Source organism: Exophiala oligosperma (genome assembly GCF_000835515.1).
Source record: "Exophiala oligosperma strain CBS 72588 unplaced genomic scaffold supercont1.2, whole genome shotgun sequence".
In the NCBI taxonomy this organism is placed as follows: Eukaryota; Fungi; Ascomycota; class Eurotiomycetes; order Chaetothyriales; family Herpotrichiellaceae; genus Exophiala; species Exophiala oligosperma.
Genome location: NW_015622819.1, coordinates 2,008,351 through 2,022,594, shown reverse-complemented (window position 1 = coordinate 2,022,594; position 14,244 = coordinate 2,008,351). Strand labels below are relative to the sequence as shown.

The 14,244-nt window shown below is 50.7% G+C and overlaps 2 protein-coding genes across 2 annotated transcripts; one reads left to right on the top strand and one right to left on the bottom strand.

Annotated features, from left to right (window-relative positions):
* Positions 1–1,258: 1,258 nt before the first annotated feature.
* Positions 1,259–3,305, bottom strand: PV06_02171 (uncharacterized protein). Its single transcript, XM_016402821.1, has 2 exons — positions 2,673–3,305; positions 1,259–2,622 (listed from the first exon to the last, which is right to left on the bottom strand). The coding sequence occupies exons 1-2, from the start codon at positions 3,145–3,147 to the stop codon at positions 1,418–1,420; spliced, it is 1,680 nt and encodes a 559-aa protein (XP_016266718.1). The 5' UTR covers positions 3,148–3,305; the 3' UTR covers positions 1,259–1,417.
* Positions 3,306–9,728: 6,423 nt separating this feature from the next.
* Positions 9,729–11,806, top strand: PV06_02170 (uncharacterized protein; the record flags this gene model as incomplete). Its single annotated transcript, XM_016402820.1, has 2 exons — positions 9,729–9,959; positions 10,676–11,806. 2 exons carry the CDS (start codon positions 9,729–9,731, stop codon positions 11,804–11,806), a joined length of 1,362 nt encoding a protein of 453 aa, XP_016266717.1.
* Positions 11,807–14,244: the final 2,438 nt, after the last annotated feature.

The window sequence follows — 14,244 nt, the reverse complement described above, 5'->3', positions numbered from 1 at the left end:
CATAGTACTTCCTCAACACTTCACGATCATATCTGTGGGTGGTTGATGTGGTGGCTGTAGTAATCCGTGGTTCGTAGCAAATTACTCGTCAAGTCGCCCGATGTTGTACAGAAGCAAAACCAAGTTACCAGCAGATACAGTGCTGTATACAAGATGCCCGTCGAAGTCGGCGACGGTATCCACCTGGGCATTCCCGAAATGGGTATACCTTACCTACTCCGTATCTAGGTCAGGGTTATTGGCAAACTAGAGTACGTCTTGACATTTGGACGGTTATAATCCGTACCGTCGATCATCTTTTGACATGTCGTCGGTTTGGGTTTGGGTTTTTTTGCGCCAGAATACCGACTTGACATGATCTAAATCGTGATTACTGCGAGTTTCTAGTTATGACCGTAGGTAGGCAGAAAGACGGGCAGACAGACAGACAGACTCGTTATTACTCTACGGAGTACTCCGTACTTTTTTCAAGTAATGAGTTCATCCTTCTCCTTGAAATTTCCCCTTGTTGACTCAATAATCTTCTCCTCCTTGGTGAGCGGAGTCGAACTCTCTCCCCTATTGTCTCACCTGTTCTTCCGTGTCAAAAACAACGACGGGCGACCTCTAGTTTCCCCCCCACTTGCGCTATATAATCACGGTCACGATCCGAACTTTAGAGACATGTAATCCGTAGGCAGAACAGACGTACATATCTTGAGTTCAGGGGGAGAAAAAGAAGGGGAAAAAACAAGTATGGCCTCCTTTACTGGCGAGAGACGTGGAGTGTGCATCATTTACTGCAGTGAAATTGTCGGTACCCGCCTGGATCACACTCACCTAACGGAGTACCTTGGGTTAGGTACCTAAGTATGGCAAGCACTCCCCCTAACCATCGGTATCTGAGATAGCTACCTCTAGGTAGGTACTACTCGTACTCTACCTTGTACGCGGGAGGCGTTTTTAGTGAGGGCTGGTTACTCCGTGTCGAGAGCGTGTCGAAAGCTTCAAGCTAGGCAGTAGTCCACAAGTTCCACACAAAACACGGGGTACTTCCAGGAGAAGGAGAAATCGACAACATTCTTCCAATTATCAGGCGGCTGTGGATCAGGTAAGGACGGCTCTCTATGAGCATTTACTCATTCACACTTTTGTTCGTTCAGTCACTAACAACGAGACAACAGCTGGGACAGGTCAGTTCTTGAACCAAAGTCTTTCCTATATGCCTTCCGGCTCGATGCAGCAGAGCAAAGTACCGGCCATGCTTGCTTAGCTATCTAGGGCGTTCACGGCTCAAGCGGGAAAAAGTGTGAATCAAGAAATGAAACGACTCTCAAGGAATACCAATGAATTATCAGTATATACTGCGTGCCATGCTCATGCTCCAACTAACTTGACCCAGGGGTAAAAATAAACGCCGTACCCAAGACACACTTCATTAATCCACAATCTTCGCAGCCAAAGCAAGCTCCTCAATCTTGGCCTTTCTCTGTTCACTCCTGATCTTCAATTCAAACTTGAAAGGGAGTGGACCGCCAATGACATTGCTGGTCCTCAACTTCGGGTCGGGCCACTGGAGACTGCCATCAGGATTTTTATTGGGCTTCATCGTGAAAGCCCAAAGGAGAGAACCACACGCGACCAACAACTCGGCTTCGGTGATTTCGATACCAGGACACATGCGTCGGCCGCGACCGAATCCATGGTAACCCAAGAGTCGAGGATAGACTGTGAGAGGTTCTTGGTAGGTCGGGAACTCGGGTTGAAGCCAGCGTGCAGGGTTGTATGAGTTGGCGTCGGGGTAGATTTCCTCGTTGCGGGCCATGGAGATGTCGACCGCGTGCACCACGGCACCCTTGGGGATGTAGTATCCTTCATAGCTGTCGTCTTCGGTCACGAGTCTGGGGACACCGAGTGGGACGGGCGGCAACCAGCGGAGAGTTTCTTTGATGCATGCGCGGAGAATGGGCAAGTTAGGAGAGTCGCTGAGGTCGACAATGCGGTCGTCACCGATGACAGAGTCGACTTCGGCGCGGGCCTTGTCTTGCCATTCTGGGTTCAGGACCATCATCATGAAGAAGCCGTAGAGTGGCCCACCGATGGTGAAGATGGCGACCGTGCACAACATACCAACTGCATATGCTGCTTCGTGCTCGTCGAAACCAAAGTCTTTGCCATCGCCCTCCTCCGAGGCGTCCTTGCGTTCAAAGTATGATCGTGCGAATGAGACTTCGGCTTTACCTGCGTCCATCTCGGTGCGGACTTGTCGCAGGAGACCCTTCCACAAACGCTCTTCCCGTTCCCGTCGTTGTCTGCAAGCGATCTTGGAAGTGTTGATCCATTCGGGAAGACGTCCAAGGAATGGGAAGATGTTGGTCAGAGGTCCACTGGCCGACGGTGAGATCTGTGGGATGAATTCTGCGGCGTTCTTGCAGTGTGCGGCGGCGGAGTTGGGAGACCCGTAGCACATTCTTGCCGAAATTCGTCCACAGAAGCGGTCGGTCTGAGAATAATGATCAAGAGGGTCTTTGACGAGGTTGTACAAGAATCGCTTCGCTTCCAGAGGAACGTAGCCATAGTATTGGTTGTTGTAGGCAATGTTCAATGATGTGTGGGCGAACTTTCTCTGCATACGCCAGTGATCTGTCCTTGGTTAGCTTTGTATCAGTGTTTGGTTCAGACCAGGAACTCACCTCCATATTCCATCAACGGCAGATATTGGGCCATGTTGTGACTTCCAGGCACTGCCGCAACCTCGGGACGTGAAGAATAACGAGAGGCACGCTTGCAGTAGAGTTCCTGTGCGATATCACCGTTTCCGAGCCAGATGTGCATCTCGCCGCACGTCGTCAGTCTGAAGAGACCGTTGTACTCGTCCGCCCATTTCTTCATCGAGTTCCATGGCGCAATGGGATCGATGTCGACCCGACCGATATAAGGAATGGTGCTGGGTGGGCCGGGGACAAGTTTCAATCCTTTGGGTGGTTTATCCTTGAACAGGAGGTACTGTAGGAACCTGATGAAACCAGGAGCGATCAAAAGTAATGTGGTGATGATCCATTTGTACTTGTAAAGGAATGTTACTCCTGGGGAATCGGAGCGGAAGAGTTGCGCCGTGGCATTATTGGGAAAGGAAAGAACGGAGGGGGAAGAATATATCGTTGCCATGGCGGAAAAAAGGCTTTATACTGGCAAAGAATGGAATAAAGAGAGAGTAAACGGAGAGGAGCAGGCGGAGGAGAGGGAGGAGCAAATCCCACTACCCTGTATTCTTGTGGGAGTGAGAATATATATGATGGTAGGTAATAAAAGTCCGTGAGTGTTTTGACGGTGATACGAATAATAAGACTGTACACGGTGTGTCGGGGGGGGGGAAGAAATGGAGCAAACATGGACGCACTTGACTCGCCTTACCAAACTCCGGAGTTGTCACCCAATGGCACTCACCACCGACCTGGGCTGTGGTCGGTAGATCACGCGTTGAACGTGGGCGAATATGGCCCCTTGGACTCGCACAGGACCATCTTGTTCGCCATGGTCTCGGGTCCCGAAAGGCAGTGTCACCCACGAGCCGATAACGAGTACACAAACTGGTCCTGATGGAAAATTTCCAAAATTAGATGGGAGCTAAACCCAAAAGCGTAGCTGGCTCATGGTCGACAGAGACAATTTCCCACGAGGCTGTCAGTGGGGTTCGAGACTCAAAGATCCAAGACAACAAAACACACAACAACATCTCCTCGGTCACGGTGTCTGTTCAACGCCGCAGTACGGAGTACGAGCTTACATATCAGTCATTCCACACAGTCACGGGTTTTTTAAGATTTGATCGAAACCGCCTCACAATATTAAATCTGATGACAACGCGAACCGAAAGGAAAACGGGAAACCCCTGAGTTCCTCCTCCACCTTTTGATTATCCGTATCTGTTCCGATTTTCCACCCCATCGGTAAGCCGTCATCCATGGCATGATACCACAAAATCCCAGGGCCAAGGGCCTCCCGGAGATGGTACCTGACAGCCAAACACGCTAGACTGGCCCATTTTATTACGGACGTTCTCATCATTTGCATTAGTTTTCGGACACTTTCCGTCATTTGTTGAATCATCAAATCTCTGACCTTGCAATCCACGGAGACTGGGGAGCATATTCGACGGTACTCCGTACTCACGCTGGATATTGATTGAGCTCGTTCGCGCTCACTCGTCAACGCATTGCTGTCCTATTGGTTTGCCATTCTCTTTCGATTATTCAAAGACGCATCGTCATGGTGATATTACGTTGCAGTTTCTGAACATCGTTTCTGTCAAATAATCCTTGCGACTTCAAATCAGAAAAAGGTTGGCATGTTCTGTTTCAAATATAGGCATCATCCACCACTGTCAGCATCTCATTTATCTTCTTTGATATCATTGATGTGAAGCCAGACCGATGAGCCATCCCGGTCAATGCATCTTGGGTCTTTCGCCGCCTTCTTCCACACTTCAATCGCCGCCTCGGCCATTGTTGGCGTTATCCCAACCTGCTTCGCCGCGTCGATCCCGAGTCCGATATCCTTGATCATCATCTGAGTCTTGAAACCCAATTTCCAATTGTTACTACTGGGAGCGTGTGCGACAACTCCCGGGACAGGATTGACGTGGTCTCCCATGAAGCTCTGGCCCGAAGAGTTGTGAATGACTTCTTGCAACAACTTTGGGTCGATCCCATTCCTGATACCCATTGCCATCGCTTCCGCAATTACCAACAGGAAAGTGCAGGAGATGTAATTGTTGCTTATCTTTGCTGCGAGGCCCGCCCCAAGTTTCCCACACCAAAAGAGCTTTTCAGGTTTGCCTAGCATGGTCAAAACGTGATTGATACGGGCGGCGACGCTCCCAGCTGATTCAGACTCCGATGGTCGTTCGCTCCCAATCATAAATGAAAGAGTCCCTGCTTCTGCGGCAGGAACACCACCCTGTCAATACACAATCAGTATGATGTGGTCCTCCATCACGGTGTTTGTCGCACTGCACTCACCGATACAGGAGAATCCACATAATGACCATGACCAGATGCTTTCAGTGTCTCTCCAATCTCCCTCGTTGATGCTGATTCTATGGTGCTGCACTCCAGGATCAACCTTTGGGGATTTTTCGGAGCTGCTGAAAGGCCATTTTGTTGGTCTAGGTACACCTGTCGGACATTATCCGCCGTCGGGACGATTGACACGACGACTTCCGACGTGATAGCAAGGTCCTTGACTGAGCCTGTGATGACCACCGGGCCTATCGCCTCGTATTCCGAAACGAATCGTTCGCACGATGGCCGGTGCACGTCATAGATGAACAGAGTCGAAGTTGCAGGTATCTTTTTTCGGATGTTCCCAGCCATGGCGTAACCCATGGCTCCTAGGCCTAGAACAGAACGAATGTCATTAGCATTACACGGCGAAAGGTTAGGTAGCCGGGCGAAAATCGCGCCGACTTCCTTTCCATACTTACCTACAAATCCATAATTGCCGTCCATTTGATTGTTTCTTTCTTACCAACAATCCAAGCGATGCCGAAAAAAAGAGCAAAAGACCACACACTGTCTTGTATTGAAAATATGAAACGCAATGATGTCGACGACAATAATGCGACGATGGTTCGAAGGTGGCTGTACGCGGATATGTGGAGGAGGAAGAGGGATCAATGGCTTGTACCCCACATTATCATCAATATGCACATCTCCTTTTTGTTGTGGGAGAGTTTGGAGTATTGGAGCAACTTTTTGAGACCTTCTCTCCATACAAGGACTGGAGAGTCTGTGACGAGAGTGCTTCGTCCCTACACATTGTTTTCGCTGACATCGACGGATCGAATCAAGAGGAGAAAGAGCGATTGACCCTTGTTCTCGCCCATCATGAATAATAATCATCCTCACAGCCAATTCATCACCCATCCTTCGTCTGGAGAGACCACACATTTTGTTGCTGACTGCCACGCCGATCCTTGGAAACCATGCGAGACGATTCTGTTGCAAGGAGGCTTCGGTCGTCACTCTGCGTTTTTCTACCATTGGGTACCGGCACTCTCGAGGCACTACAATGTCATCCGACGTGACTTACGTGGTCACGGTTTGTCCAGCGCACCATCGATCCGAGAGAAACCGGAAGCGTACACTCTGGAAACCATATTGTCGGAGATCGTCGACACCTTGGATCAACTCAAGATTGACAAAGTTCATTTTTTCGGTGAAAGCACTTCGGGGATATTGGGGGAGATCTTCGCGGCTCGTCACCCAGATCGACTACTCAGTTTGACAATCTGCTCGAGTCCAACGTACCTACCCCAAGCGGCCCTGGACCTTTTCGCCATGGGCCAACCATCTTGGCCAGAGGCGTGTCGCACCCTAGGGTCTCGAGGGTGGGCTCGACGTCTCTCTGAACTTCCGGGGACAATGGCTTCCACCGACCCGGAATACCGAAAATGGTGGCTGGATCAAGTTTCGATAAGCACCGGCGAAGGACTGGGGAGTTATGCGGAATTCCTTTGCACCATCGACTCGAGACCAGTATTGGCAGACATCAAAGTTCCCATGCTGATCCTGGCTCCCACCAACAGTGCCGCGACCACCGTGGCCGCACAAAAGGAGATCCAAAAGCAAGTCGGGAGTAATTGCCGACTTGTAGAGATTGACGGCCCTGGACATGAGATTTACAACGACGTGGCGGATAAATGTACAAGTGCATTTTTGGACTTTATCAAGTCGATCAAAAGATGATTTACTTTTCTACTCTCCATGACATGTAGCAGCAAATTTTGACAATGACGTTAACACGACTCATGAATTTCTTCAAACAACTCCTACCACTGCATCGGATATCAATGTCGTTATCTCACACGTAACCTTGCCTAGTGATGATATTATACCCAGGATCCTCAATCTGAATGTCCGTCTTGACCAAAAACTCCAACGGCATCTCGACCAACATGCCTCTTATCTTTGCCAGTTCCTCCTTGACGGCCGCGACGCCTTCATCACCACCGGCAAAGTTGTCCTTGGCCACATGTCCCCATTGCGCCATGTGCAACCCGTCGGGTCCGGTGAACCTCTTCCAAAACAACATCTGGTACTGGATCCACGTCTTGGCCGTGTCGTCCGGCATGGGCGCAAACACTTTACGAAACGCCAGCGTGTTCGTCGAGGCCACGTCGTCCCAGTACTTCCAGAAGTCATCACTCAAAGGATCAGCGACCATACCGTCTTCTTTCGACCCAAAATCGTACCCGTTGTCTCCCGGCGCGGGAGTGAAATGCCCATCTGGGTTCCTCATGTTTTGTGGCGCCAACAACCCCAAGTGCTTGCGGAACAGATACCTACGAAGACTCGCGGCGAACCGACTCGCTTGGAACTTTTGACCGTTCATCGTCGTCTCGAGCGGCGTCGGGTCTTCAATCACCAAGGCAATCTCCGAATCACGACTGCCCTTCAGCGACCTGTCATTCAAGTTCGCCGATCCACAGAGCACGACTCTGTCATCGGCGATCAACACCTTCGAGTGCACGTACAACTCCTCCGAGACGAACGCGTCGATCTCGTTGACGGTCCCGCCACCTGCCCACGGGACTTGGCGGATGTCCGTCCCTCCCAGCATGTAGCATGAACTCACGCTGTCCCAGCTTGTGTGCCGTGGGCCCGCGGCGGTCTGATACTTTCGGTACGCCTGGTGGTTCGCGGTGACATCGTCACCCTCGAACTCGCCGACCTCTTTCTGGGCTTGGAGACCGAATGGGTCCACGATGTCATCGTGCTCTTCGCTCGCGAGCTTGTACTCGACACCACTGTCCTTTTCGACCTTTTGCATCAAAGCACTCTCGTTGATCCGATCGTATGTCCTGAGGTTGAAGAACCTGATGAACTCCCTTGGCTCAACGCCCGCGCGCCTCAGTTTGTCCATGATGCTGAACCCACCTCGAGAGATCGACTTGTATTGCAGCTTCATTATTGCCCGGGGTGGGTGACCAGTGATCAAAGCTTGGAGGTCTCCTGGAAACGCAGGTACAGAAGGTAATATGACAATAACCTTGTACCGTTTCTTCTCCTGTGCGGCACGCAAGATGCGTTGGACGATCGCTTCGCCGACCCGGTTCCATACTGTCCCGAGCCATGTCCCCGTCGCCGTGATGAAGAATTGCTGCTCAATGTACACGAAATGCTCGCTCTTTTCGATAATATCAATATACGCATCGTAAACGCTGTGTTCGGGCGTCGGACCACCACTCCAGCTGCTCACACTGCGGATGAGTTGACATGACATTTGGCCCGCAGTTTGTTTTGCTGTACCCTGTGCTGCTGAAGAATCGTCCATCGATGGTATGCGTTCATATCTCGAATCCTTTGGTAGGCCGGTATTGTATTTCATACTATGGATAAAGTTCCAGCGTTCGATAAAGTGTTTGCACAGATCAACCACAGCCGGTCCAGCCAGACTGATCGATATATCTTGCCAACCCATCCTTGACGTGGTAAGTCGACTGAGTTTGTTGTGCTCCCAGTTGTCCAGGTTTTTGAAATCCATCACCCGAGCATTATTGTAGTCCTGGCCGGGGAAGACAATGTCGTCGAGGTCGCCAGGATGAGCGTCAGCGATGGCATGTTGAATCGTGTCCCATCGACCATAGGACAAATCGATACCACCCATGAAGACAGTCTGCTGGTCGCAGATGACCAGTTTCTCGTGATGCGCCCACAGCAGCGTCGGTCCACCAGCTAAGGCAAACAGGTTCTGCAGTGACTCGTCGGATATCTTGCCCAAGTTTCCGGCACCGCCTGCCAACGTGCTTTGAAGCAGACTTTTTGTCGATGAGAGAACTCCCTTGGCGCCAGTGTAATGATCCGGGTACCTGAAGACGGCAATGTTGGGGTGTAAAGCTTCCAAAGCTCTCTTTGTATGGTGGGATGAAACTGTTTCCCTCCATGAATCAGAACATGATTGAACGAAGGCGTGAGCAACTATGCCATCTGTTTCATTGCTCGGGGAGGGTGCGGTAGGTATACTTACGGTACATAAATTGAGGAACTTCTTTAAAGACAATAACGTTGACTTTGACTCCTCGCTCTGCGGCAGCAAGAAGCATTCGATCCAGTCGATATTGTTCGTTCTCCGATGGTGGTCGTCTCAGGTATACTTCTGGAGAAACCCACCCTGAGTTAAAATAAGCAATCGCTTGTCAGCCATTTCAACTCGCCTCCAGTTCCAAAGAGAGATAGAAAGAGTGAGAGTGCGCACATCCTAGAATCCAAACGGACTCCTTCACATTCTCCAAGGCCTCAGATACAGCCCAGAAGTAAGCGCACCCGTCGACGTGATACTTGACACTATTGCCCTGCGAGACCGGTGCAGAGCTATTGTATCTGTGTTCAAGGTTGGGGTTCTTGCCATTCACCATGCCGTTGACCGCGTTGGCGATGCTCCCGAGGCCAAACCTGTTGGTGACATTGTCCAAATGAGCTCCGTTGGTGACGGTGCTTTGCGCTCTCTTGGCCGCTTCCGTGGCCTTGTTGAAGAGCGAAGTCATCTTTGTGTGTACAGATCTCTTTGCGAGGGCTTTTCTCTTTGAGATCTACAAAGATTTCATTGTCGCAGAACGTAGTCCTCTGGTCCTCTTTATATCTTGGTCCGTTTAGCCCAAATCCGAAGGTTCAGTCATCGCGGCTGGGGGGGCGGGCTTTTGACCATGTACGTCAGCCTTTACAGCCCAACAAGATATCTCTCATCGCATGCAATGCCTGAAGAGCCAATCCGGCTTCCACGGCGATCTCCTGCCATATTCAAGCTCGAGCATAGTACCTAAAGTTTCAGCCCATACGGCGCCAGTGCACACCAACAACTGGCCACCGTCCTCGCATCTCGACGAGTTCGAGGAACTGAAGAAGATTCCGAGAAATCAAGCACATTGTCCGCTCCGTTCACAGTTCAATAGACACGTCGTTAGACTGATGAGAGGAGGTGTATGTAAAATGCAGTTTATGTGTACGTACATACTTGCATGGACCATGGACGCACGAGGTCTACAGCCACGCTGATCTTTTTCAGCCTTGAGAAAATATCAGCTTCATATCGGAAACGCCAGGATGTATACCTTTAGTGATTGGGCATTGGAAGTCTCTAGCCATGCAAGGAAGAAAAGCGTGCCTTACCTCCAGGAGCTCCAGTGCTCATTGGCTTACCCCATCCTCGATGTGCTGCATGGTTGCCGGCTAGGACCGAGCGACAGCGGATTTACGTACAGACTTTGCAGTCAGAAGGTGGACCATCAAACTAACGGTTTGGCCGACACAACAAGTGAACCCCAAAGATATTCCACGGCTGGCATCCAAAGATGTTCATGTTTGATGCCTTTTCAGTCGAGCTGAAATGGATTATATTAATGGCGCACATGCTGGCTGCGATGGTGCATTGGCAATGCGAAAAGCACTATTGTGCATAGGTCGAAGAAGCAAGACTAGTCTTGTAACACGTCGTATTTTATATACTCTTGCTGCGGCATTGAGAGGTGTTCCCCCCGTACTTTACATCCATCAAACCTCAAGTAGAAGTCCAGATTCTTGCCCTGACCCAGTCATTTTGAGCCTCGGTCCTCGAGGGGTCCTCCGCGCTGAGATACATTCCCATTCGATTGTTATCTGCTTTGCCTGTGTCAGTCCAGTACAATTTTTGATCATAGGACATCATGTTCCGGTCGAAGAAGGTCAACATCAACAGCCACCAGAACAAGAACCCTGACCCAGCCGTCGCCGTCTACCAGCAACTCGACAGCCATGATGCGCCATATGCGCTTACCGAGGACGTACTGCGCTCCGTGATATTTATCCCTGCCGACTTCAATCATGGAAAAGATGGAAAGACACCTGTGATTCTGGTGCCGGGTACTGGCTCATATGGTGGCGAGGCATACGAACACAACTTTGCTAAGCTCCTCCGTGGGACCTCCTTTGCAGACCCTGTTTGGCTGAACATCCCAGGCCGAATGTGTGATGAAGCGCCTAAGAATGCAGAACACGTAGCGTACGCCATCAATTACCTTTCAACGTTATGCGACACTAAAGTCGCAGTCATCGCTTGGTCACAAGGCAACCTGTCAACCCAATGGGCATTGAAGTATTGGCCCAGCACCCGCACACGGGTCAGCAACTTCATCTGCCTGTCGGCAGATTTTCGAGGGACGGTACAAGCATGGGGACTCGCGCCATGTCCATATACTATACCAGGCACACCGGCCGTTTGGAACCAAACACGCAACTCCAAGTTCATTGCGACATTGCGCTCCAATGGCGGAGACTCGGCGTATGTCCCGACCACATCGATATACTCTTCGACCGATGAGGTCGTGCAGCCGCAATTTGGACCATTTGCATCCGCCTTGATGAAGGATGAGAGGAATGTCGGCGTCACGAATTGTGAAATCCAGCGCGCGGCCGTCAAGTCCATGAAGCCTGGGCAGCTGGCATATTCTCACGAAGGGGTTATGCACAGTTCGTTGGCGTGGGCGTTGGCCGAAGACGCTCTGAAGAACGGTGGACCAGGGCGGTTGGATCGAATCAATATGGCTGGAGTGTGTAAAAGTAGGATAGCACCTGGCCTGAGTATCTTGGACGCAACACAGACGCAGGCCCTGAGTGCGTGGTGCCTGAAGAGTATCTTACTGTTTACCCCCAAACCGTGGAACGAGCCAGCTCTCCCTCTCTATGTGGCGTCAGAGAACGTTGACTATGTACCCGAAGAGGTTGTAGAGCCAGTGAAGCAAGAGACGCATGTCGCGGAGGCTGAAGTCGCGGCGCCAGCAGCCGCAGCATAGAAGCTGGGACAAGGTACTGCGGTGGACTGTTATGTACGGATAGGCGTTACCAGGGGCATGGAATCAGGCTCTTTGAATCACATATTTGACCAGTTCGTCTCAGGAGTGGTTTCCAAACATCGTGACTTAGTCTGGAAAGCATCATCATGGAAGTGCCTGGAGCAGGTTGCGCCTGCCAGCACCCTCCGCCTCCACAGGGTTATCGGATTGACGCGTAGAATATCAAAGGGCGGCGACTTGCCGCTGGGACGTGTGCGACAAGATGTTTCGATCGAAGAATGGGCGTCTCGGCAAATTTGTTCTCGGTCCGAAGTACTGTATGCACCTTGAGATCTTAGTGCATGGGCCAATTTCCCTGCACAAGAAAAAGACAGCAAGACCTCTTTCTGGCTGAATCAAAGTCAAGAGTTACCTTGATATATCATCGCTAGGGCACACAAACCAATGAATACAATGAACCAGTATGTCCGTTGATGGATATTTGTTGCTGGATAGAGAGAGTGGGGCATGCGTATCTCACTGGGCATCATCACTCAAGCAAACTCGTACTCGTATCTCAACCGAGATCTTGTGGAAAGTACGAAGATGATTCTCATACACACAGTACAAAGACTGTTCGATCCCTCGGCTTTCCCCTCGTTCTCTCTGGCTTCTACCGAAGTTGATGTACCTCTGGACACGGACACCCCACGGAGAGGAATTGCGGAGGATCCTTTTCAGCCGAAATCCCACTTTCTTTCACTTCCCTTCATGGGGCTGATGGGGAGAGATACAAGTCACCGATATTCCCCTCTAGACATCACAAAGCCCCACGCTCACTCGGCAGGTCCATTCTCCCAATCCAACATAGCCTAATCGCAAAACAGCCAGTGACAGAAATGCAAAGACATGCAATCGCACAAATGCCGAGTCCATTCGTCAGCCAAAGACTTGACTGGGTCGTGCTCTTCCAACCTCGTACGATACGAGGGGTTGAACTGAAACATTCAATATCTTCGTCGTGAGCTGCATTCTTTCTGTTCACAATCACATCAGATCGTGGCGTGAGATCTGAGCAAAGTATCCCTCGGAGTATACTTGTCAGCATACATCAAAGAACCACCAATATGGGTGCCATGGTGCATCTCCAGAATGCGGCCCCGAGTGCCAGCAAGATCGCCATTGGGTTGGCCGTCTTTGGCGTCATCGCCGTGATAGCGGACTATGTTCGCATGCTTATTTTGAGAAGTAAAATGGTGAGTGCCTTAGGGACCAACGAGCCATACGCAGTATGAGTACACGATGGAATGGAATTGACGATTTATGTCTGTGGTAGCCTCCTGGTCCAATGCCTTGGCCGATCATAGGAAACACATTTCAACTACCCGATGTCAAGCCATGGTTCTACTTTGAGGAATTGTCGAAACGATATAAGACACCCATCATCACATACTGGATCGGACGAAACCCAACGGTATGGATCAATGAAGCCACGGCCGCGTCCGAGATCCTAGACAAGCGTGCAGCAATCTACTCGTCCCGTCCTCGAATGGTTGTGTTTGGTGAACTCAGCATGGGCCAGAACAACATTGTGTCAATGTACTACGGTGACCGATGGCGACTGCACCGCAAGTTGACTCACATGGGTGTTGGGCTCCAGCATGTCCGCAGCTACAGTGGTTTCCAGAACAATGAGAGCAAGGTGGTTGCGTATGAAATTCTTCAGAACCCCAAGGACTATGTGATGGCGTTTGAACGATACGCAGCATCCGTCGTCAGCATTATTGGCTTTAATCGCCGTATCAGCAGCAAAGAAGATCCCATCATTACGGAAGTTATTGCTGTGATGCAGAAGGCTGCCGAGCTGAATGTGCCAGGCAAGACTTTTCCAATGCTGATGGAGACATTCCCATGTAAGTATTCGCTCTGAAAGGTCGGGACGTCGTTGATGCTAACGGCAATCAAGGGCTTTCGAAGTTTCCCAACTGGATGGCGCCCTGGAAGCATGGTCTCGGCAGTAGAGGCCGTGGACGAAACTTTTACTATGCTCTTGCTGACGAAGCGGCCAACAAGGAAAACCACGGGAACTGCTATGCGAAGAAGATTTTTGACGAGGCGCCCAAGTACGGTTTGAACGAATTGGAAATTGCTTCGCTCAACGGTAATCTGTTTGGGGCTGGAAGCGATACCTCGAGTTCGACGCTTGTCACGTTTGTGCTCGCATGCTGCGCTTTCCCAGAAGCTCTGCCCAAGGCGTGGGAAGAACTTGATCGCGTGGTTGGTGCCTACCGAAGTCCAGGTCTCGACGATGACTTGCCGTACGTCCGCGCTTTCACAAAGGAAGTATTCAGATGGCGTTCTGTGGCCATCATTGGAGGTCAGCCTCACGCTCCGATCCAAGATGATGTTTACAACGTAAGTTTGACAACAAATATGGTGGTAAATGTGATGGTACTGAT

What these genes read in the sequence shown, in the direction of transcription:
- PV06_02171 (XM_016402821.1), bottom strand. Translation starts at nt 3,147, where the DNA reads ATGGCAACGATATATTCTTCCCCCTCCGTTCTTTCCTTTCCCAATAAT. An exon ending in GCCGTTGATGGAATATGGAG is followed by an intron (nt 2,623 to 2,672) that starts GTGAGTTCCTGG and finishes AACCAAGGACAG; the next exon opens with ATCACTGGCGTATGCAGAGA.